Here is a 24,607-nt window from a genome sequence, read left to right on the forward strand (position 1 = left end):
CCTAAATTAACCTCCACGCTCCTTCAGCAACGTTCACAGTCCTTATCATTCTCAAAACCCAACTGAATTGTTCAGTCCTCCACTTTAAGGTGCTGCTGCTGACCTATGCTTAGTGGCTATCCCACCACACCCCTGCCCCCCCAAAATCCTGAGCTGACTGCAAGCGCCCAAATCATGTTAACATGCTACCAATACTTAAATGCGGCCTAACCATCAAAATGATCCGGCTACTGAAAACACTGGGCGGAATTTTCCCAAATTTGCACCAAGTGCGGTAGCGGGTGGGTAAAACAGTGTGCTGCCCACCGATGGCGATGGCAGGCTTTCACGTTGTATCATCCTGAGCCCATCTCATTATTTATGCACACCCGGGAAACATGCCGTTTCCATGGCGGGCAGGCTCCTCATTCGCCATCACCCCGTCATTGCATCACGCTGGGCACCATGTTTAAAGGCCAGCCACAAGCACAGAGCTCATTGTTTCCAGCTCACCACTGCTACCCGGGGGACATGGCCCTCAAAGGCAAGAAGACTGGAGCCCCCCGATTTAATAATGGGACCCTCAGGCCACTGCTGGATGTCGTGGAGCCCTACCAGGATGCCCTGTACCCCACTGTGACCACAGGATGGGCAGCAATGTAACCAATCCGGCTTGGGAGGCAGTGGTAGAGGAGGACAGTCACCAGTGCTACAATGGAACGATCTCCTCCGTTCCGCCAGAGTAAGTCACTCTTTTCATCACTCTCAATGCACACACTCACTAGCCCAGCACACATCCACAGGACCCTCACTCAGTACCAGTTCAAGAAACATCACTGTTCACTCTCTCACACTCACTGTCATTGTCCTCATCCCATCAGTGGGACCACTCACCGCCCACACAGGCCAGGCATACTTATCATCCGGCCTGGCAGGCGCCCTGCTTACACTTTCTCCATCTCTATACATGCAGGACAAGCTGGCACACAACAAGAGGGAGGTCGCAGACCAGTGGAGGAATGCCTGAAATCAAGGTCGTCACAGACTTTGAAAATAGAGCCATCCAGCTGGCCGGTGATGACCGGGATCAGTCCTGTGCTAAGGGTGGAGTCGGCGCTGCTCTACCTAGTGAGGATCCAGCAGTGCAACATCCATCAGACAGCCATGCTGTGAGTGATGTGTCCTTTATCACAGGCCACTGCCAAGCACTAATTATCCCCCCTTGCTTTCGCAGGCACATCTGCCAAATGGCCGAAGGAGTCCATGACCCAGGGCCCCATATCAAACCCCGAAGAAACCTCTGAAGAGGAATCTGAAGGCACCCTCCCTGAAGTACCGTCACAGCGCTCACCCACACCCTCCACCAATGCAGAGAGGCACACCTTGGTGGGACCTAACTTTAGAGTAGCACCGGGATCACAATCTGGTGAGTACATCGCACTGTCTGATCCAGTGCAGGCGACGGCAGGGACTTCAAAGGTGTCCGGCACTCAGAGGGCTGCTGGAGGCCAGAAATCTGCTGATTCTGAGTCAAGTGACGAGCCTCTGGACTCGGGGATGTCACAGTTGCTGGAGCTGCCAAGGCAAACTCAGGAACATCAGGAAGGGATGTCCACTGCACTCCTCAGATTGTAAGGCACAATGGAGGAGGCCATCCGCCTACAGTCTGAGCTGATAGCGCCAGTATGTCAATGCACAATGGTCAGCACTGGTAGGATGGTGGCCGCCATGGAGACCTTGGTCCAGAATGTCGCTCCTGCATGGGCTCAACTCCATCGCTGATGATATATTTGGCCTCCAACAGTGTGTACGCGAGAGGGATGCCAGGCAGCTCGACCTCACACCAGCCGCCCCTGCTCCTCAAGGAGTCAGCCTGGGGCTCCTGGGCACCCATAGGGAGGAGAAGCAGCAGGTGCACAATCTGGGCCCATCCATCCAGGTAACTCCAAGAGTGTCCACCCATCCGACTTCCCTCTTCCTGTGACCTCAGCAACTCCAGCTTCACAGGTCGAGGAGGGTGCCACTGTCACACAGCAGGACCCTGAAAGCAGGCCGGGGCCCTCCAAGTCTCAGCCGTCCAGAGGATGCCCGCCAAAGTCATCACAGACAGGGTTTGCAGGCAGCAGGCTGTCTCCACCTCCATTGTGGATGTCTGGGGGAGCAACAAGATGTAGCGGCAAGATTAGGACAGTTAAGGAGAATCAGTTGCACAGCCTGGCCACGGGTGTTAATCACTTGTACATACTGTTCACTATTGTCAATAAATTCCCAAGAATGTTTCCCCGTCTGTGTTGAGCAGTGTTCTTGTTACTCAGATGTGAAACCATTCTGCACAAGATAAAGGCAGGTGTTGCAGTCCAGGGCCTCTTCCCTGTGCTTTGTGCAGCCTTCAGACAACAGTGATGGTCCAGCCTCACACTCCCTGGAAACATCATTGATGCCTGCACCTCAGCAGTGCTGGTCATTGCTGCCAGAATATTGTGGGCAGGCGTCACAGAGTTCTCTCATTCTCTGTGTGCTCTCAGCACCTTTAAGGTGAGGCTGGCCCCCATCTCTTCAGCATCTGTGACCAGTGATGCTGTGCACCAGCTACTGAAGGGCTCAGGTTCTGAAGGAAAACAAAGCATCATATGCTTCTAAAGTTTCATGAGCATCTCGATGATATGACCCTGATCACGGAGCACAAGAGAGCTGCCTTCAGCCAGACAGGAGTCAGACATTCTCAGACGCTGTGTGAAGATTTATGGCGTGTCCTCAATGTATGTTGTCATCATCCTCCTGCAATCGAGTGACTATTAGGGCCTCCACTGCGTCTCCGTGACAGGAGCATTCTCACAGAGGGTATTCATGCTGCCATAGCCAGGCTGGAGTCAAATGTTCACAAATGTAATTTGAGGAACTATGGGGTCACCTTACTGCATGTCATCATCTCCACAAATCTAGCAGCTATGAGGGCCTCCAGAGCGCACCTGCCTCATCTAGCCAGCGCAAGAGCCTCACCCATCATTGTTACCTCCGAGGAACCTCTCACCCTCATCGCCGCTGACGTCCTCCTCATTGGAGGAGATGTGCAGCTCCTCCATCTCCTCCTCAGCCAGCTCGTCTCCCCGTTGGAGCACCAGACTGTAAAGGACACAGCAGGTGACGATGATGCATGACACCCTCTGCGGACTGTATTGCAGAGCTCCATCAGACTGGTCCAGGCACCGGAACCTCATCTTATCATCCTGATTGTCTGCTCCACCAAGAGGTGAGCTGCAGCATGAGCCTCATTATACCGTCGTTCTGCTATAGTCTGAGGCCACCCCACGGGTATCATCAGCCACAGCCCTTAGCGGGTAGCCTTTGTTCCCGAGGAGCCATCCCTGCAGCTTCTGTGGACCCTGGAAGACTCCAGGAATCTGTGACTGACTGAGGATGTAGGCGTTGTGCACACTCCCTGGAAACTGTGCGCACGCCTGCAGGATGTGTTTCTGATGGTCGCACACCAGCAGCATGTTCAGTGAGTGGAAGCCCTTCCAGTTGATGTGTTGCGACAGAGATCTGAGCAGCACATGAGTGCAGTCAATAGCACTCTGCGCCTGTGGGAAACCCAAGATCTGGGTGAATCCAGTCGCTCTTGCATCCTGGCTGTCCAGGTCCCAGGCGAAATGCACAAAGTTGTGTGCCCTCTCAAATTTGGCATCCGTGACCTTATGGATACATTTGTGGGTCACGAGTTGTGAGATCCCACAGAGGTCACCTGTGGAGCCCTGAAAGGAATCACTGGCATAGGATTTGAGCACCGCGGTCACTTTCACAGCCACTGGTAGTGGATGCCCTCCATCTCCCTGTGGCTCCAAATGTGCAATAACTGGCAGATGTGATCAACCAGTTCACTAGACATTCGCATTTTTTGGCAACACTGGTTCTCGGTCATCTGCAGGAATGAAATACGGTGTCTATAGACCAGAAGCGTCGCTTGGCACCAGCCTGCGATGGCTTGCTGTGGCTCTTGGGCGGCATGTGCAGGAGCCCAGCCACCTCTTCTTCCTGAGGTTGCTACTCCTGCCTCTGTGCAGCCAGGAGCCTCAGTCGCTCTCTCCTCCGTCTTCTTCGCATTCTGTAGGCCATCAGGCATATAGTTAGTTCGCCAGGCTCCATGATTGTGATGCATTTCTCCTGCAGGATGAAAGAGAGAGACATGTGGTTAGCATGGGTGTATTAAGAACCTGTCCTGGTTTAGTGTGACGGCCCCTTAATGCTTCCTGGAGAGTGCTGGCCACCACTTGGATGGCCAGAGATTACGGTGCTGCATGGCTGCCCTGTTAGCTTCAACCACGGGGGAGACTGGTTCAAACTGGGATGCTGACATTGCAAGGGGCTGTGAGCACCTCCAGCAGTGACTGCTATATGGCCAGCTTTAGCTAAGAGATTGTACAACGTGTACAGTCCAATTGCTCTGCAGTCCACTAAAATGCTCATGAATTTGCAGTCTGTGCTGGGGGCTGGGGGAGCTCTGGAGAACCTGATGGCACTTTGATGGCTCTGTGTTGCTTGAGTGGGCAGATAAGCTAGGAGCCCGACCCCAGTCATGTCAATGTGCCTCCGCCTGAACTGTCTCAGTTGCAGAGGAATGGTCACTTTCTACAGGTTTCCTAAATGCGTGGCCACTTCCCTCACCCACCCTAACCCCATCCCAAATGCTTGCATGCTATATTCAACTGCAGGGCTGCCCTTGCAATCCCCCACCCCCTCCACCAGTCGCCTCAACAGCAGAGCTGCCCTTAACTACCACCCCCACCCCACCACCTGTCACCTCAATGGCAAGTCTACACTTACTCCCTCAACCTCAAAAGTCACCTCCGAGGCAGGGCGGCATTTAACTCCAACCCCCGAGCACCTTTGAAGCCTGCAAAAGAACAAGCGACCCTGGCAAGCTCTGCAGAACGTTGCTGTGCACTCACCACCAGTTCACCCAAAGTGCAGACTGCCAAGTGCAGGTCACCTCTGTGCTGTTGTGAAACATGTCAGCGTGCTTTCCTGCTGACATGGGCAGACGATCCAGTGGGGGTGCAGGAGCCCGGCGGGATGGCCTGATAATGATATGCTGATGTATTACAATGAAGATCCTGATGACTGATGGTGGGAAACGCGGCCCACCATTGACAGGCTGAACGGACAATTGTGACCTGCCTTCCCGCTGTCATGAAACCGATCGCGCCATATTTTACGGTCACGCCATTTATCACGCCCACCGCTAGCAGGCATGGAAAATTCCGCCCACTAGCTACACCCACAGTTTGATAGATACCAAAGACCAAATCCAACACTTCATACCTAGATGGCAATGGTTGCATAATGAAAATTACTCTCAGCAGTAATAAGCTAAAGTGATTGCTTGCCAAAATCAAAAGCAGTATATTCCATTCCACTTGCTGGTATGTGTGAGTTTTTTTTTTCTAATTTGAATGTTAAATGGTACAGCCCAAAGTTAGAGAGGTATTATGCAAAAGAACTAGGATTGTAGAATCTCAATATTTCATTCATCATACTAGGACTTGTTTGTTCACTCCTTGAAGCATGCATAAGTAGGATATATATTATAAGCAGAAAAATATTAAAAGATATGTCTAATATGCCACATAGTGCACTATAACGATACATGGGTGCCTTTAATGCTCGACCTACATCTTTTCAAAATTGTACCCTGTTCTAGAAATTAAAAAGTCTTGGGCATGAAATTCCTCCTTTCAATAATTTTTCCAAAATATCATTTTGTACCCATGATAACAGGAAGGATTTCATCCCTGCTAACCTGTCAAATAGTTCATTCAGATTGATGAATTATTTTAATTAGTCCAGCTTGCCTGTGATTAGTTTCCAGATACCACATCGGATAAACAAAAATTGCATTGTTCATGTTAATAACTTCTGAAATAATTCTTTCATGACACAGCTAGTAACATTTACCATAACTATTAATGAAGTATGTGCAATATTAACACTGAACTTTTAATGAATATGTTACAGCTAGCTTGGGTGGAATTTGAGTAACGTCAATAGCTAGATAATCAAAATTATTTCAAATATTGAAAAAGCATAATTATTGGTTGATAGCCTGAAGTATTCCACAATGTCAGATCTGCTCTTTTTAGTGCAGAATAACTAAGGTATATAGGATTAAGTTGCATGAGTAAACTTTGACATTTCAATACAATCTTTTCATTCAACCAAACACTATTCATCAGAGCAAGAAATGAAGCTGAAGATGTAACAAAAAAAAATCCTGCATAAGAGAGCTCCAGTATGATATTTATATCTCCATTAGTGTCACGCTTTACTTTGGGCCTGTCGTATATAATAAATGACAAAATGCTGTCATGAGTCGAGGGGGCTGTTTGGATATTTCTGCCTTTTTAGTTTTTTCTAATAGCCAAATCTGAGAGAAGTAACAAAGATTAAAATCTTTGTACTCTTTCCTTTCTTTGGCATTAGCAGAAATATCCTTCATTATCTGGTATGTTGCAAACATTTTTTTTCCCACAGATTTTCTATAGGAACAGCAACTCGTCTTAAGTAAAGGATATGACAGGCACCCTCATTAGAAGAGCTGCTTGTCAGTGCAGCAGTCTGCTGGAAAATTCTTAGCAGGGATAATTTTATTGCCATTATGCCACATAATTCCAGTGAAAATCAATACCAACAAGATTTAACTATACATTTTATAATATGACAAAAACAGGTAGAATCTGTGTTTGCTTATTTTAAATCCAGAGAGCTTGTATATTATGACAGTTTCTCCTTTCACTTCCAGCATTCGGTTTCAATTCAGTCATGCAAAAAGGATAAAGATCACCTCCTGCTCAGGGATGTTAAAGGCCAGGAGTGTAATAAATTTAAGCATTTTCAATCCATCTTTCATTGGGCTAAAATCCACAGAACACAGCTATTCTGAATTCAACTCTATAAGTGAAATGGAATAGCTGTCACACACAGGATTTTCGAAAAGCATTTGGTAAAGTGCAACATAAGAGATTTTGACGAAGATAAGGATACACAGAATTAAGAGACATGCGGCCACAAGGCTTGGGAGATGGTATGGGGGCAAAAGGAACTTTTCTATATTAGAAAGATATAGTGAGGATTACGAGTTAATGTTGTTAATAATGCATCCATAAATGATGAAGATTGAGGAACAACCTTAAAATTAGTTCATGACATTAAATTGGGATGCAGCAGGTTATGATAGGGACTATGAAGAACTGCAGGATTCTGACAAGAAGTTGCTCTGTGTTCAATTTTTAACTTTGTACTGGTTTGTACTGCTAAAAGGCAAATGAGGAGAATAAGCACAGTATCATATATTGGCTGGAATTTTCTGTGAATCAACGAGGAGGGGATAAGGACTAGTTGGACCTGGCACTTCAATTCCAATCTCTGACCCCGGAATCTTACACAGGCTGACCAATTAATGGCCAGCTGGTGGAGTGGCTGACAATTCAGTGGTTGGTGGTGGACTAAGGTGGTGACCACATCATTAGGATCAGTCAGATGTGTTGGTTTCATGTTTAAAGGGCTACTAGCACCAGAACAATGTTTAAAGCTTCCGTCCATTCATACTTCAGACCTTTCCCTTAACTACCTCCAGCCAGCAATGCAGGCTAGCCATTTGGAGAAGGCCAAGAGGTCAGCAGGGAAGGCATGGTGGAGCCCTGACGATCAAGGTGCATGGCAGAAGGAAGATTCCGGTGGCCTCATAGTTCAGTAATGACTCCTTGCATATTGTCCTCTAGCAGATTGAAAAATAGCCAATATAACACCTTTATTCAAGAAAGGAGGGAGGCACAAAGCAGGAAACTATTGGCCAGTTAGCCTAACATCTGTCATAGGGAAAGTGCTAGAATGCATTATTAAGGAGGTTATGGCAGGTTACTAGCTAATCACGATTTGATCATGCAGAACCAACGTGCCTTTGTGAAAGGGAAATCATGTTTAACTAATCTATTAGAGCTTTTTGACGAAGTAACATTCAAGGTGGATAAAGGAGAACTGGTAGATTTTGGATTTCCAAAAGACATTTCATTAGGCATCACATCAAAGGTTACATTACAAGATAAGAGCACATGGCGTAGGGGTGACTTATTAGCATGAAGAAAGAATTGGTTAGCTGACAGGAAGTAGAGTGGAGATAAATGGGTCTTTTTCAGATTGGCAAGCTGTAACTAATGGAGTGCCACAGGGATCAATGCAAGGGCCTCAACTATTTACAGTCTACATCAATGACTTGGTTGAAGGGATCGAATGTATGGTAGCTAAATTAGCCGATGATACCAAGATAGGTAGGAAAGTAATTTGTCAAGAGTAGGTAGAAAGACTACAAAGGGATAAAGACAGGTTAAGTGAGTGGACAAAAATTTGGCAGATGGAGTACAATGTGGGTAAATATGAACTTGTCCACTTTGGCCAAGAGAATAGAAAAGCAGCATATTATTTAAATGGAGGAAGATTGCAGAACTCAGTAGTACAGAGGAATCTAGGTGCCCTTGCACATGAATTACATAAAGTTAGTTTGCAGGTGCAGCAAGTGATTAGGAAGGCAAATGGAATGTTGCCATTTATTGCAAGAGGAATGGAAGATAAAAGTAGAGACGTTTTACTACAGATGTACAGGGCATTGTTTAGACCACTTCTGGAGTACTATGTGCAGTTTTGGTCTCCTTATGTTAAAAAGATACAATTGCTATAAAAGCAATTCAGAGAAAGTTCACTGGACTCATTCCTGGATGAAGGGATTGTCTTATGAAGAAGGGTTGAATACATTAGGCCTACACCCATTGGAGTTTAGAAGTATGAAAGGTGATCTCATCGCAGAATATAAGATCCTGAAGGGACTTGATAGGTGGACACCCGGAGGATGTTTCCTCTTGTGGGGGAGACTAAAACTAGAGGACACAGTTTAAAAATAAGAGGCCTCTCTTTTAAGACAGAGGTGAGGAGAAACTTTTTCTCCCAAAGGGTTGACCAACAATTGTAGGTGTGTGGGATTCTCTTTCCCAGAAAGTAGTGGAGGCTGGATCTATGAAATTATTAAAGGCAGAGTTAGACAAATTTTTAAAGATGAAGGAATCAGGGGTTATGGGGACAGACAGGAAAGTGTTGCTGAGACCACAACCAGATCAGCCATGATCTTATTGAATGGTGGAACAGGCTCAAAGGGCCACCCCTGTTCCTACGCACCTATAAGATGCTCTGGCAAGATGGGTGGTCCTCTTCCTCAGGGACAGAAGTAGGAGACCACCCTCCCTAACTAAGCAAGCCTAGACAGAGATCACAGAGGTCAGCAGACGTGGGGTCATTGGAGAACCTGGATATGAAGCCACAAGTGTGTGAATGACCTTCTCTGCTTCGCACACCTTGGTTCCCTTAGCAACTGCATACATGTGAGGGTGCAGTTGCTGGGGAGGGAGAGCCCACCAGGTTGGTGGCAATGGGGTGAGGCTGCAACACTTCCTGTGAAAAAAATGGCTGCAGCTGTGTCAGTGGATGCAAGCCTGGCATTGCCGACTCTCACAAAGCCACTCCAGAGTGGCCTCATGCCACATGCAATGTCTGTTGTCCTAAACCCAGCAGCAATGCTGTCAGATGCTTAGGCATTGTGCCTGTTCTTGTGGGGTGACTAACATTCCCCTTCCATGTTCCCGTGGGAGAAGTGGGCCCACAATGTGAAGGAAAAGGCCCAGACTGCAACCGGCTCTCACTTCCTGCCATCTTGATGCCCATAAAGGAAAAGGCAGGCTGGGCAGCATGGTGAACAGTGAGGCTGGAGTGCAGTCACAACAAGGTTAGTAGCTCCATGAGCAGCCATGAAGAAGCCTTAGGTCAGTATGCAGGATGGTGCACCTGTGTGCTACAGTGTACAGACATCAATCTGAACACCAGCGATTCTGGAGGCTTGTGTTTGGAAAGGCAGAACCCTTTGATCCTTCTGTTCTCTCTTGCAGGTCATGCACAGAGCTGCTGTCTCTAGGGAGCACTTATCCACCTTTGAGGAGGAAGAGGCGACCTCAGAGGGCACAGTGCCACATTATTCTCCTGCACTCTTCAGTAGTGCAGATACTCTCACCTCAGTGGATATGTGTTTGTGGGTAGATTCGGGCTCACAACCTGGCACAAGCACCACACCTGCCTGGGTACTGTCAGGAGCTGTAACAGCTGAGGACACTGACATTTGGAGGAATGTGGGAGGCTGACCCCCAGGCTGATGTCATGCTTCTTGAGTCATCAATAAGAAGGTAGATGCTGGAAGTTCAGTGTAAAGTGCATAAAGATTTGATGGAGTTTCCAGAGGTATCTGCAACCTGGTTTGGAAAGTGAAGGAGTCCATCCAGGTTCATGGGTGCTGCCATTCTCATCTGCACATGTGAGTTTGGTGACTCTCCTGGAGAGCCACATCCAGCAGATCAGTTTGTGGCTGCTGGAGAAACCTGCAGACCTCCATACCATCAAGGTATGTAAGCTCAAGCTGTAAGCTCAAGGGTGCAGTGGCAAGGCGAGAGAGGGATGAGGCACCTGACGTCCCCACCAGGTCCTGACCATCTCAGGTTAGTATGGATTGTGCCTTATGTGCCTTGCAAGAGATGAGAAGTGACTGCCTTCTGCATCTGGTGGCTCCTCTCAGGCACTCCAAGTGTGGACAATGCTCCTCTGCCTGTTGTTGTTTGTTTGCCTTGGAAGGTATTGAGTGTCTTACTCTTTGCAAGAGATCTGGCTGGAGGCAAAGATCCTTTTTTCAAAGTAACCTTTATTTACATTCTCAACTATATACAGGATTACAAAGCACCAGGACACCACCAGTGCTCCTCTCTTAGATTCACTTCATTCTCTTACATTTGACATCCTTATTACATAACTCCTTACGTACATGGTCAGTGTCTATTGTTAGAGTAGTGTTAGAGTTAACATTTTACTCTACACTCTACCCCTCTGCCAGTGACAATAGCATCTCAGGTAGCCATGACAACAGTGGAGGCACCTTCATCCGTACAGGAGACCTATACCATGCCGGGGCCTGCCAGGCCTCAGGCAATCAGAGGATAGCTGCCAAAGTTATCCCAGGCTTCAGGGGTAGCAAGGTTGCCTCCAGCTTGCCTCCACCGCAGCTGGCAGCCAAGGAAAAGCACTAAGTTGGAGCGCATGTAAAAGAATTAAGAAAACACATTAGTTGCACTTGGGCTTCATGTGTAAGTAGGTAGTTAAGCTATTATTGCTTGTGTCTGATTGTGTTTGTTATTAAGGGGTGATTTGTTTTCTCCACACGTCTAATGTTGGAGGCCTTCTTGAAGTGCAGGATTACCATGACTCACTGCAGGGGAAGTCTGGGAGGGACCATGACATGTGTGGTCATCTCTTAGACAGTTCAGAAGCACCGGGTAGCAAAGGAGCCTGTGCTTGCAACTGAGGTGACTGGCAACAATGGAGGGTGAATGTGGACCTCTATTTGACTGGAAGGATGATGTGGGATGGGTCACCTGAATCGTGTCTGTATCCCAAGTCTCTCTTGCGCCTATGTCATTGCTCCCTCCATGTGGTCCCTCATGTCCTTCTGAATGCTGCAGCTGATCATCACCCTCCTCATGTGTCTCACTCCACTAAATCCTCATTGCTCAGGGCCTCGCCCATGTGCAGAGTCAGGCTGTGCAAGTCACAGCGGACCAGAATGTTCTGGGAAACCCTCACTGAGGCATATTGAAGTCCCCACCAGAACGGTCCAGGAACCTGAATTTCATCTTCAGGAGACCTATGGTCTGATCAATGGTGGCTCAGTTCGCTGTGTGGCTGGTGTTGTATTTCAACTTGCCTCCGTCCACTGTTCCTCACTGGAGTCAGTGGTCACCTCTTTAATGGGTAGCCCTTGTTGCCAAGAATACAACCTTAAAGGTGCACAAGGGAATGAAAAACTGAGTGTGTAGGTACCGTGGCTACTGCCAGGTAACCAGGCTCACACCTGCAGGATCTGCTGGCGGGGACTATTGGATGTTAATGAATGCAAACCCTTGCAGCTAATGAAAGCCTCTGGCTGGCCTGTGGGAGTCTTTGTGATCAATCATATGCTGTCCATCACATCTTGCACCTGGGGGAATCCAGTGATGGCCCTGAATCCTCTGACTCTCTGGAACTGGCTGTCCACATCGGTTCAATACTATAAGTATTGGCTGGCTCTCCTGAAGAGGGTATCAGTCACCACTTTGATGCAATGATGTGTGGCTGATTGGGAGATGCCACTCATGTCTTGAGAAGGCTCATTTAATGAACGGGAGGAAATTAAGGGCCATGGTGACTTTCAGTGGCACTGGGATTGGGTGACCACCAATACCAATGGGTTCAGCTCATCCATCATGGTAGCAAAAAGATCTGTGATGGCCTTTCGGGAAAGGCACAGTCTGTAGCAACACAGCCACTCTGACATTGCAAGCAGTTCATTCTCTGTCTCTATACCTTTGCTACAGGATGCCTTCATCTCCATACTCGCGGTCCCGTCTGCAGCCTTCTGCCACTTCCCCATTCCAAGGTTACTTCTGCGGGTGGCTACGAGGTTGTGGCTGTCTGGATCTGTGTGCTCGCACCTCTCCCCCTCTCATGTTGTCCTCCTCATTGGAGGATCCGCCGCCATCTCCTGAGTGAATGGTGTCCATGGTACTTGGGCACTGCTGGTCTGAAGGACCACTCTGCCAGTTGCTTCTTCTTCACAGTGCCCATCCCACCCCCTCTCCACCCCTCTTGATGGAGCCACGTGCCAGCAGCCAGATGACACAATGAAGGCTTGACCCCAAATCCCTGGCACCTGCACTCTTCCTCCTTGGCACTAATCGCTCTGGGCACTCTGCATCAGCCTTCCTGTGAAGATGAACTGCCTCACCCCATGGCTGCCAAATGCAGCAATGACCTCAGCTGCTGGTCTCTGACACCCCATGCTTCCCATGCACTCTCTGTGAAATTCCAACAGACCCGTAACCTGCCATTCCATTAGAAGTTTAATGATTTTAACATGTTCTAAATGCCAGTTTGCTGTAAGTGCGCACCATTCATGCTTGACTTACCATTAGCCACTGGTAATAGATGGACCCGGCGTGATGATGGAGGTCTGTACCGATGCCACTCCTTGTGATTTTATCCCACCCAGCAACCCTCTCCCCCACCTCCAAGGTTGTCCATGCCAGGGGTGGAAAATCCAGCCATGGTATTTGTTAAAGGAAAAGCCAAGAGTGAGTGATCTGACCAGCTGGCACAGTAAAATTCCACAGTGGGAATTATGAAAGAAAATCAGAATGGCAAGACTCAGATGCTGCAGATTTCAAATTGAATGGTAGGAACCATTTGGCATTAACAGAAAAAGAAAGATTTGGCATTTATATAGTGTCATTCATGACCTCAGAATGTCCCAAAGCACCTTACATTTGAAGTTTCATTACTGTTATAATGTAAGTGATGCAGCACCTCTTTTACACAGCAAGCTTCCATAACCAATAATGAGATGATGAGCAGTTAATCTGTTTTAGATGTTGATTGAGGGATACCTCCCAGGGTACTGGGGGAATTACCCTGCTCTTCTTCAAATAATGCAGTGGGATCTTTTATGTCCACTGGAGAGGCAAAACACAATCTAGATTTTATGTCACATGAAAATCATGGTCAAGCATTTAATAATGATAGGTGCAGCCTTGTCTTTCAGTGGAACCTCAATAGGGTTCAGACTATATTTCTGTGGACATCTGTTGTTCTGAGAGAAAGTCAGTTTCAACTTTATACAACAGCAACAACTTCTACAGCATTTTTAACATAGCAAAACATCCCAAGGCACTTCACAAGAGCATTATCGAACAAAATTTGACACAAAGTAAGGTAAGAAGATATTAGGACAGGTGACAAGAAGCTTTTAAGGAGCATCTTAAAGAAGGAGAAAGAGCTATAGAATCAAAGATGTTTACAAAGGGAATTCCCAAGTTTAGGGCCTAGGCAGTTGATGACATGGCCATCAGCAGAGGATGGATATGTTTCTGTTTGTACCAGCTAGCAGAGAGGGGCTAAGTGTGGAACTTATCTCTCGAAGCATACATCAAGAGCTTCTGTTTTGAAGTCTATGGGACAGATTTTCACTCATTGCCTGGTCAGTAATGTGCCAGAGCAGACCATCTATCCATTCTTAAAGCCCTCACCCCCACCCAACTCTGCAACTTTCACTCCATTAACGATCTGCTCTGTCAGATTACTGCCCAAGCGGTGAAGACAAGTATCTATCCCTATACAGAGAGCGAGTGCTACTGTAGTTTGCATGTAATTAATATATTTACCAGCAATGTGTCTGATTAACTTCCTTCTGGAAACAAACAACTTGTTTCTTTACTGAAGGTGTTTTTGTTTCAAAGTAAACATATATAGTCTTTCATAGTTGAGGTTCTAGAGGCTGAATGAATACATGCCAGGCAAATTGGCATATGCCAACCCATATCTCCAGGCCTTGGCATACCTACCTGCCAGTGATTGAGGATAATTGCCTCAGCATTCTCCAAGCCAACAATAGCAGAGCTTTGACATCTGCAGCTATGTTGTCAAATAGGCTGTGCCAGTAGTTAACAAGGCCATCACTGCCCTCAAGTGCCAGACCTGGGGCTCATTCCCAGAAGGCAAGGTAATATCTGTTAATCTGCAGTTCACATATGTGTGAAAGGATGAATGATCTGCCAGTCAGCATGGTCAGCACTTTCATCTCCTTCCCCAATGAATGCCATAACACAGCTATTTGATGCTAAGACAGCTTTGTATTTCCCAAAGTGCAATGACCACTGATGGCTGCCATTTGCACAGCCCCAAACTCACCCTGTGTCAATGGGTGACTATATTTGTGATACTATTAGGCTGGATCTGTTAGTGATGAAGATGTGACTTACACTGTTGACTGCATTTTATATTATGATTTTGCCTTTGTCGTCAGCTGCAGTGGGAACTTTCTGTTCAGGCATCAGTGAGTTAAGGAGGGAGGCTTAGTGGCGAGGCATACTTGCAATGAAGCCACACCCCCTTTGTCGTCATGAACTGAAGATCCTTTGAGGTTTGCTTACAATTCAGTGTTTGCAATGTAATTTTAAATGCAGCCTTCATTCTAGCTCCCCTCCCTTTCTCAGTGCTGCTACCAACCCCACCCACACGCTCCCCCAATCCCATTCCCAGTGCCTCTCATTGCTCCCCTGGTGCCACACACACCTCCCTTCCCCAGTGCCAAATAAACTCTTTCGTGTCACCTACGTATCCTGTAACTGTACCCTCCCGCACCCCCAGCTCATCGGTTATCACACACCCAGCAAACAGCACTACGGGCTCTGGTCCAACATCAGATAAACTTGTTTTGCTTACTTGAACCACACAGACTCCAGAGTGGCTGTTTTTTTCTTCACAACAATGTGGTGCCAATCAAGTGGGCTGATTTGTTCTAGATGGTGTCAAGCTTCTTGAGTGTTGTTAGAACTACACTCATCCAGGCAAGTAGAGAGTATCCCATCACACTCCTGACTTGTGACCTGTAGATGGTTGACATGTGTTGGGGAATCAGGAGGTGAGTTAGTGGCGGCTCTGACCTTCTCTTGTAGCCATAGTATTTATATCGGTGGACCGGTTCAGTTTCTGGTCAGTGGTCGCTGAGTCTCCCCAGGATGTTGATAGTGTGGGATTCAGCAATGATAATGCCATTGAATGTCATGGAGAGATGGTTAGATTCTCTCCTGTTGGGGATGGTCATTGCCTGGCACTTGCCTGATGTGAATGTTACTTGCCACTTATCAGCCCAAGCCTGAATGTTGCCTAGGCCTTGCTGCATGTGGATATGGACTGCTTTAATATCTGAGGAGTCACAAATGATGCTGAATATTGTGCAATCATCAGCGAACATCCCCACTTCTGACCTTATAATGGAGGGAAGGTTATTGATGAAGCAGCAGAAGATAGTTGGGCCTAGGACACTACCCTGAGGGACTTGCAATAATATCCTGGGACTGAGATGATTGACCTCTGTGCTAGGTTTGACTCCAACCAATGGACAATTTTCTCCCAATTTCCATTACCTTCAATTATTCTAGGGCTGTTGATGCCACATGGTTAAATGCTGCCTCGATGTCAAGGACAGCCACTTCCACTTCATCTCTTGAGTTCAGCTCTTTTGTCCAGGTTTGGACCAAGGCTGTAATGAGGTAAGGAGCTGGGTGGCCCTAGCAGGACCCAAACTGAGCATCAGTGAGCAGGTTATTGTTGAGTAAGTGCCGCTTGATAGCACTGTCGACAACAATTTTCATCACTTTGCTGATGATTAAGAATAGTCTGATGGGATGGTAACTAGCCAGGGGTTGGACTTGTCCTACTTTTTTGTGGACAGAACATACCTGGGTAATTGTCCACATTGCTGGGTCAATGCCAGTGTTGTCACTGTACTGAAACAGCTTGGCTAGGGGCGCAGCAAGTTCTAGAGCACAAGTCTCCAGTACTTTTGTCGGAATATTGTCCGGGCCCATAGCCTTTGCAGTATCCAGGGCCTTCAGTCATTTCTTGATATCACATGGAGTGAATCAAATTGGCTGAAGACTGGCATCTGTGATTCTGGGTGCCTCCAGAGGAGGCCGAGATGGATCATCCATTTGACATTCCTGGTTGAAGGTAGTTGCAAATGTTTCAGCCTTATCTTTTGCACTGATGTGCTGAGCTACGTCATCATTGAGGATGGGATGTTTGTGGAGCCTCCTTTAGTTATTTGATTGTCCATCACTGTTCACAACTGAATTTTCAAAACTGCAGAGCTTAGACCTGACCCGTTGGTCATGGGATCACTTAGCTCTGTCTATCGCACGCTGCTTCCATTGTTTGGCATGCAAGTAGTCCTGTGTTGTAGCCTCACCCGGTTGACATCTCATTTTTAGGTATGCCTGAGTGCTGCTCATGGCAAGCCCTTCTGCACTCTTCATTGTACCAGAGTTGATCCCTTGGCTTGATGGTAATGGTAAAGTGGGGGATATGTTGGGCCATGAGGTTACATATCATGGTTGAATACAATTCTGCTGCTGCGTCTTACAGATGCCAATTTTGAGTTGCTAGATCTGTTCGAAATCTACCCCACTTACCACAGTGGAAGTACCAAACAATATGATGGAAGGGATCCTCAATATGAAGGCAGGACTTTTGTCTCCACAAGGATGCAGTGGTCATTCCTACCAATTGTCATGACCAGATGCATCTGCGACAGGTAGATTGATGAGGACAAGGTCAAATAGGTTTTTCCCTCCTGTTGGTTCCCTCATGACCTGCTTCAGACCCCAGTCTAGCAGTTATGTTCTTTAAGACTCAGCCAGCTCAGTGAGTCGTGATGCTATCGAGCCACTCTTGGTGATGGACAGTGAAGTCCCCCATCCAGAGTGTATTCTGTGCCCTTGCCAACCTCAGTGCTTCTTCCAATTGGTGTTCAACACCAGCTAAGGGGGAGCAGTAGGTAATAGTCAGCAGGAGGTTTCCGTGCCCATGTTTGACCTGATGCCATGGGAGTTCATGGGGTTCGGAGACAATGTTAAGAATTCCCAGGGCAACTCCCTTCCAATTGTACACCACTGTGCCAGCACCTCTCCTAGGTCTGGAGTCACACGTGGGTCAGACCGGTAAGGATAGCAGATTTCCTTCCCTAAAGGACATTAGAGTATCAGATGGGTTTTTACAACAATCAATGAATAGTTGTCATCATTATGGAGACCACCTTTTAATTCCAGATTTATTAATTGAATTTAAATTCTACCAGCTGCCGTGGTAGGATTTGAACCCGTGTCCCCAGACCAGTGACATTAGCACTATGCCACCTCTTTTACACCTTCCCATTTCCTGCCCACTCAAGTTCCCTTGCATCCTCTTTCCCAGTGTATGCAGGAAATGCATCTTATGGACTTACATAACTTCAGCTTAAGTATTCTAGCTATGTACATTGTATTCCAGAAGCAGCAATCCCACTGACAATGAGAGTATGGTATCAGTCTCATTAACAAGCTAATTGTCCTCAGCAGCCAATTTAGTAAGCAGCTCTGAGAGATCAGTAAACTCTTACATTGTATATAACTTGGGCTGGATCTTACTAGAGTTTGTTCAAACGTTATTCTTCAGCATTGTTATTTCACATCTTTAGACACACACATCCATGACCAAAATCTGCCAACTGTAAGACAAGGATATGGAGCTGTTAATTTAGTAGTAATGTAGACAAGGCTTAAAGTGGATTAACAAAAAAAATCTTGTAGAATAAAAACAGGAAATGCTGGAAATACTCAGCAGGTCTGGCAACACCTGTGGAGAGAGAAACAGAGTTAATGTTTCAGGTCAAGGGTTGGACTGATAACTCATATTGCCTTCTTTTTTGGTACAGGGTGGAAAAATCCCTATTCGGTGGACCGCTCCTGAAGCAATAGCCTACAGGAAGTTCTCTTCAGCAAGTGATGTATGGAGTTATGGAATTGTAATGTGGGAAGTGATGTCATATGGGGAAAGACCTTATTGGGAGATGTCCAACCAAGATGTAAGTTATTCATATATATCATTCTGTCAGTCCTGCCACAATATATTTTATGTGTTTAAAGCTGTGTGACTCATTATTTGTATCATTACATTCTGCATTTCAACAATTCATAGAAGTGAGATAAGAGCAGATTTTCTGATCAGCTATGCCCAATCAGAAAATGTATGTAAGAAGATAAGGAATAGGAGTAGGAGTGGACCATAGCCTGCTCTGCCATTCAATACAATCATGATTAATCATTGGCCTTAATTCCACGCCCACCCACTCCCTTGATTCCCTGAGAGACCAAAAATCTGTGTATCTTGGCCTTAAATATTTTCAATGATGGAGTGCCCACAACCCTCTGGGGTAGAGAATTCCAAAGATTCACAACCCTCTCGGTGAAGAGATTTCTCCTCATCTCAATGCTAAATGGTTGGCTGCTCCTGTGTTCTAGATTCCAGAGCCAGGGAAATCAACTTTGCACTGTTGCCCTATCAAGCCACTTCATCTTATATGTTTCAATGAGATCACCTCTCACTTTTCTAAACTACAGAGAATATAGGCTCAATTTACTCAGCCTCTCGTCATAGGATAACCCCCTCAACCCTGGAACCAAATATGTGAACCTCCACTGTACCACCTTCAATGTAAGTATATCCTTCCTTAGATATATAGATCAAAGCTGCACATAGTACTCCTGGTATGGTCCCACCAAAACCCCATACAATTGTAGCAAGACTTTCTTATTCTTATGCTCCAATCACCTTGCAATAAAGGCCAACATTCTCCTTCCTAATTGCTTTCTGTATCTGTATGCTAACTCTCTGTGTTCCTTGAATGAGAACACCCAAATCCCGCTGAACATTTAAAAAATATTCTGCTTTTCTATTCTAACTACCAAAGTGAATAACTTCCCACTTACCACATTATACTCCATCTGCCATCCTGTTGTTCACTCACCGAACCAGTTTCCATCTCTTTGCAGCCTCTTTGTGCCCTCCTGAAAGCTTATGCTCCCACCGAACTCTGTAATGTAAGCAAACTTGGATACATCACTCTCGGTCCATGTCAGTAATATAGGATGGAAATAGCTGAGATCCCAGCACTGATCTGTGCAGCACCCCACTGCTCATAGCCTGCCAACTTGAAAATGCCCCATTTATTACTCGTTGCTTTCTGTCTGTAACCAAGCCTTAATCCCTGCTAATATATTACCCTCAACTGCATGAGTCCTTATCTTGCATATTGACCTTCTATGTGGCACCTTATCAAATGCCTTATGGAAATCCAGGTATACTACATGTACTGGTACCCCTTTGCCAATCCCACTCATTACATCTTCAAAAGACTTGAATAAATTTGTCTATTTCCCTTATGTAAAATCATGCTAACATCGTCTGATCAACCATCTTTCATAATGGTTTGCAGCACTTTCCCAACAACTGCTGTCAGGTTAACTGACCTGTAGTTCCCCGTTATCTCTCGCCCTCCTTTCTTGTGTGACAATGTTACATTTGCTAACTTCCAATCTGCTGGGATCGTTCCAGAATCGAGGGAATTTTGGAAAACATAACCAGCGCATCCACTCTCTCTGCAGTCTACAGCTATCTCTTTTAGAACCCCGGGATGCAGATCACTAGTTCCTGGGGATTTGTCAGATTTTAGTCCCTTATGCTTCTCCTAATACTTCTTCTCTACTGATATTAATTACCTTAATTTCTTCACTTTTTTAACACCTAGGTTTCCCTCTATTTTTGGCATATAACTTGTATATTCTACTGTGAAGACAGACATAAAATATTTGTTTAATGCCTTCCCATTTCCTCATTTCCCTACTTCTAGTGCACCAATGCTTACTTTAGCTACTCTCTATGTTTTTATATTTTTGCAAAAGCTGCTACAATCTGTTTTTATCTTCCTGGCTAGTTCATTCTCATATATTTTTTCCCTTTTTATCAACTTTTTGGCAGCCCTTTGCTAGTTTAAAAGAAAACCCAATCCTCAGATTTACTAGTATTTGCAAAATTATAAGCCTCTTCTTTTATTCTAGCATGATCCCCAAACTCTTAGTAAGCCATGGATGGATCGTTCTTGCTGAGTTTTTGTTTTCAGTGGAATATATTTTTGTTGAACATTCTGAATTGTTTCATTGTTTTCCCTTGTTTATTTACCATCATATCTTTTAATCGGTATACCCAATTAATCTTAGCAGTTCTCCCCTCATGCCTATGTAATTGGCTTTGTTAAAGTTTAAGGTTCTTGGGCAGAAATTTCCCCCTGTCAGGGGAGGGGGGGATTGTCTGGGGGCGGGCGAGGGTGGGCGGAAACCCGATCGGCGCCCCCCAATTGGGGCCACACGCCATTTTACGTGGGTGGGCCAATTAAGGCCCACCCAGCGTGATGCACACCCGGAAGCGCTGAGCACTCCCTGTGAGGCCGGGGGAGCAAGAGGGGTGGTGGGAGTCCCTGAATCGGGGCCTGTGCTTGAAAGAGCCCAAAAGAGTGTAGAAATCTCCCTGAGGCACAGAGCTGTCTCCGGGAGATTAAGTTCGGAATATAAGTTTTTATTAAAGTCAGAAAAGAATTATTTAGACATGTCCCCTCATGTGACAGCATCACATGAGCTGGGACATGTTTATCAAAAGTTTGAAATGTGTTTGTTTAATTTATAAACCCTTCATGAAACCTCATCCCACCCCTGGATGAAGTTTCATGAAAAATGTGAAGGCAGCCTGGGCTCTTCACCTGCCCGCCAGCCTTAAGGTTGGACGGGCAGCTCAGGTTCTTGTTTCAATTGATATTTAAATGGCCTTAATAGGCCTTTCACAGTTCAGCAAGCACACAGCCAACTCGGCTGTGCGCCCGCTGAACTGAAAATCTAAATGATGCACAGTGATGCTGAGATTCCTGCGCATCATTTTACGCGTTAGCAAGCGGGCCCCACCCCCACTTAACTACTCGAAAATTCTTGCCCTTGTTTGTGATTGGAGTATGTCGTTGTCAAACTTAATATGGAATTCATTTTTATTATGATCACTGTTTCCTGATGAATCTTTTACTATGAGACTACTAATTAACCCTGTTTCATTTCTAAAATAGTTTTAAATCTGGTTGGTTTCATTACATGTTGCTCCAGGAAATTGTCACAAAAACATTCTACCAACTCACCTTTCAGACCAGCGTTGCCAATTTGATTGGTCCAGTTTAAAGTCACCCACAATTATTACATTGCCTTTGTTGCATGCTCCAATGCTCTTGTTCCCCCAAGTCACACACCATCCTGACCTGGAACCATATCACTAGTCCTACATTGTTGCTGAGTCAAAATCCTGGAATTTCCTGCCTAACAGCACTGTGGGAGCACCTTCAGCATATGGACTGCAGCAGCTCACCACCACCACATTCTCAGGTGAAATTAGGGATGGGTAATAAATGCTGGCCTTACCACATCCCATGAGTGAATAAAAACAATTTCCATTCAATTTTTCAGTCAACTTTTTAATGGCACAATTTTGAATTAATTGTATTAGTGTTAGCTCCTGTGACTTTATTTAGACATTAAGTTATGTTATATCTGTCTGCTCTGATCCTATTTTCCATTCTTTCCATGTACCCTTTTATATTATTTATTTTCAAATATTCATTCAACATGTTTTTAACTTATGTAATAAGGTTTACTTCCATGACTGTGCTTCTAGGGGGAAAGCTGTGCTCAAAAGAAGCATGGTTCACAGATAGGATTACAACATTGTCGCCCCAATTAGCCAACCAAGGCCCCTATGGGGCCCCCAGCAGGGCACATGGGATTGTGGAATTATCTCTCTAGTGTCTATCTCAATATCAACTTATAGTAAAACACTCCACTTCAAATCATTTTAATTTTTCTAATGATAATACATGTCTTGTAAATTGCAACTTGATGAGCTGCCAACTGATCTGACCAGCTGTTTAGAAAGAATTTTTGAACCTCTTGTTGTGTGATAGGAAAAGGCCTGCAAAATCTCCAAAGAAAATGCAGATTAAACAGCTTTGCCATCTGTTTGCTGACAAAACAAAGCACTAGAAACTGCACAATTACTTTGGTGAAATTATCAGTATTTTATACACAGTGGTTGCAATTCTGATAAACGTGCATTCTGCTAATTCTAAACACTAAGTTCCCTAAGGTGGGTGGGTGGGGCAGGATTGTAGGCAGAAGATGTACCAACCCCTAACAAGGAGGACAAGTGCAAAATCAGGATAATGAAGGCAAAACCTGATCTGCTAAAAATTCTATTATATAAGCTAAAATTGCACGTTAGCTGAAGCCTGTAGTATTTGCAAGAGTTGCCAAGCTGTGATGTGACTAAGTTTTTAGCCTTTGACTGTTCAGAAACTGTCACTGAAATACCTCTTTTAACTGAAGCAAATAGACATTTGTTTCAGCTCTGCTATTAAGAAGGACTCTACAAGATGTTAGTCAGTGGTTTAGGGCAAGGAAATCGTTTCATCCCACCAAACTACCTTGGAGCCCTTAGGATGGTGTTCATATTAGAACAGAAACAGAAGGAAGAAATAATGGGATAAACATATATGATAATACGTCAAAAGAGAAGATGACAAGTTAAAAGTACCTTTCCATCAAAGGCTTCTCGAGGATGTATCAAAAGAGGTCTGCATAAGTAAGTAATTGCTCAGTAAGGAGACTTGGAAGACTTCTTGGGCTAATTTTCACCATTAATACCTGGACCATAATCTTAATTAGGTGCCAATCATAATTCAGTGCCAGGCCATTCTTGCCTCTGATTCAGATATCTTGGGTTCAAGCCTCACTCCAGAGACTTGTGCACATAATCTGAATTGACACGTTAGTGCAGTACTATTGGATATGCCCTATCTGCCCTCTCAGGTTGAAGTAAAAGAGTTCATGGCAATATTTGACACAAAGTGGTGGGTGGGGGGATTTTCCCAGTATTCTTGAAAATCAGGCAGGCTCTACAAAGACAGAGGTATCTGCTCTGCCAGATTACTACCAAGCAGTGAGGATGAAAATTACCACCACTGTATATAACTATCCCCTTAAACACAAACACCAAACAAAGAGCAGACATTCTTTGCAACACTAGCCTTCATATTACAGTGTTTTTTTTTTCACTGTGCTGGCTCTAGCACATTCCATTGCTCCTAAACACGAACTGGTGCTCCATCTGGGTACTGCCTAAGATCTAGTAATGCCAGTGAACAGGAGAGCAGGATTCAACTGGGTGGCACAAATGCAGTAAAACACCAGCTCAGATTTAATTGGTATTACGGCCTGTTTCTGTGCTGTTGTATTCTGTGATTCATGTATCCTTCTCTCCTTCAGAGTGGAAATAATAGTCCTCAACTCAAACTACAGACAATATTTTTATGACTGGAATACTGGATAGCCATTTCCATTGGAAATCACATGTGAGAGCAGGAGAATCCAATTTTATCATTAAATTTCCTGCCAATTCCATGCATGTTCACCTGAGTTTAATGCACCAATGTTTCTGTCCAAGGAATGTGCCAATTTGTTACCTGGTATTCTGTCATATATTGAACCCAGAATTAGTCCACATTGGTTGAAACAGCTAGGACTAAGGGCATGTGCAGCAGCCTGTGAGATATTTCATTTACCCATTGGAACACCAAAAAACTTGGCTCTGCATACCCAGCTGTGAGGTTTGTCCCCCTTACTGATACAGGATTGGATGTGACAGAGAAAATTCAGTTGTGAAACTACTTTATAGAGACAAAATTAGAACAATAAAATTAGTACAATAAACTCAGGCAGCAATTTACATTCTAACGTGGGTCTATACATCTTGTATCAGTTCTTGATGGTAGAATGCACTTCTTCTCTTAAAATCTTGTCTTATTGCTTCTTATCTTCTACTACCTCTCCACCGCATTGAATATGATCAACCGATCTCTTTTATACTGGCTCTCATCCAACTGATCCCCTTAAGGTATCCAGCAGAATTAAAGTCCTGCATCTCACCACACATTCATATATTTCTGGAACAATCAAGTAGCGTTCACGTGAACAGCACTTGCCTGTTGATGAGCGTA

At 45.4% G+C, this 24,607-nt stretch overlaps 1 protein-coding gene across 1 annotated transcript in view; it reads left to right on the top strand.

Annotated features, from left to right (window-relative positions):
• epha6 (eph receptor A6) overlaps positions 1 to 24,607 on the top strand; it is a 701,323-nt gene that overhangs the window by 655,502 nt on the left and 21,214 nt on the right. The window contains exon 12 of the mRNA XM_041210989.1: positions 18,401 to 18,550. Coding sequence (XP_041066923.1) covers positions 18,401 to 18,550 — 150 coding nt within the window. The remainder of the gene's footprint in view (positions 1 to 18,400; positions 18,551 to 24,607) is intronic.

This window comes from Carcharodon carcharias, chromosome 18 (genome assembly GCF_017639515.1).
Source record: "Carcharodon carcharias isolate sCarCar2 chromosome 18, sCarCar2.pri, whole genome shotgun sequence".
Taxonomy (NCBI): domain Eukaryota; kingdom Metazoa; phylum Chordata; class Chondrichthyes; order Lamniformes; family Lamnidae; genus Carcharodon; species Carcharodon carcharias.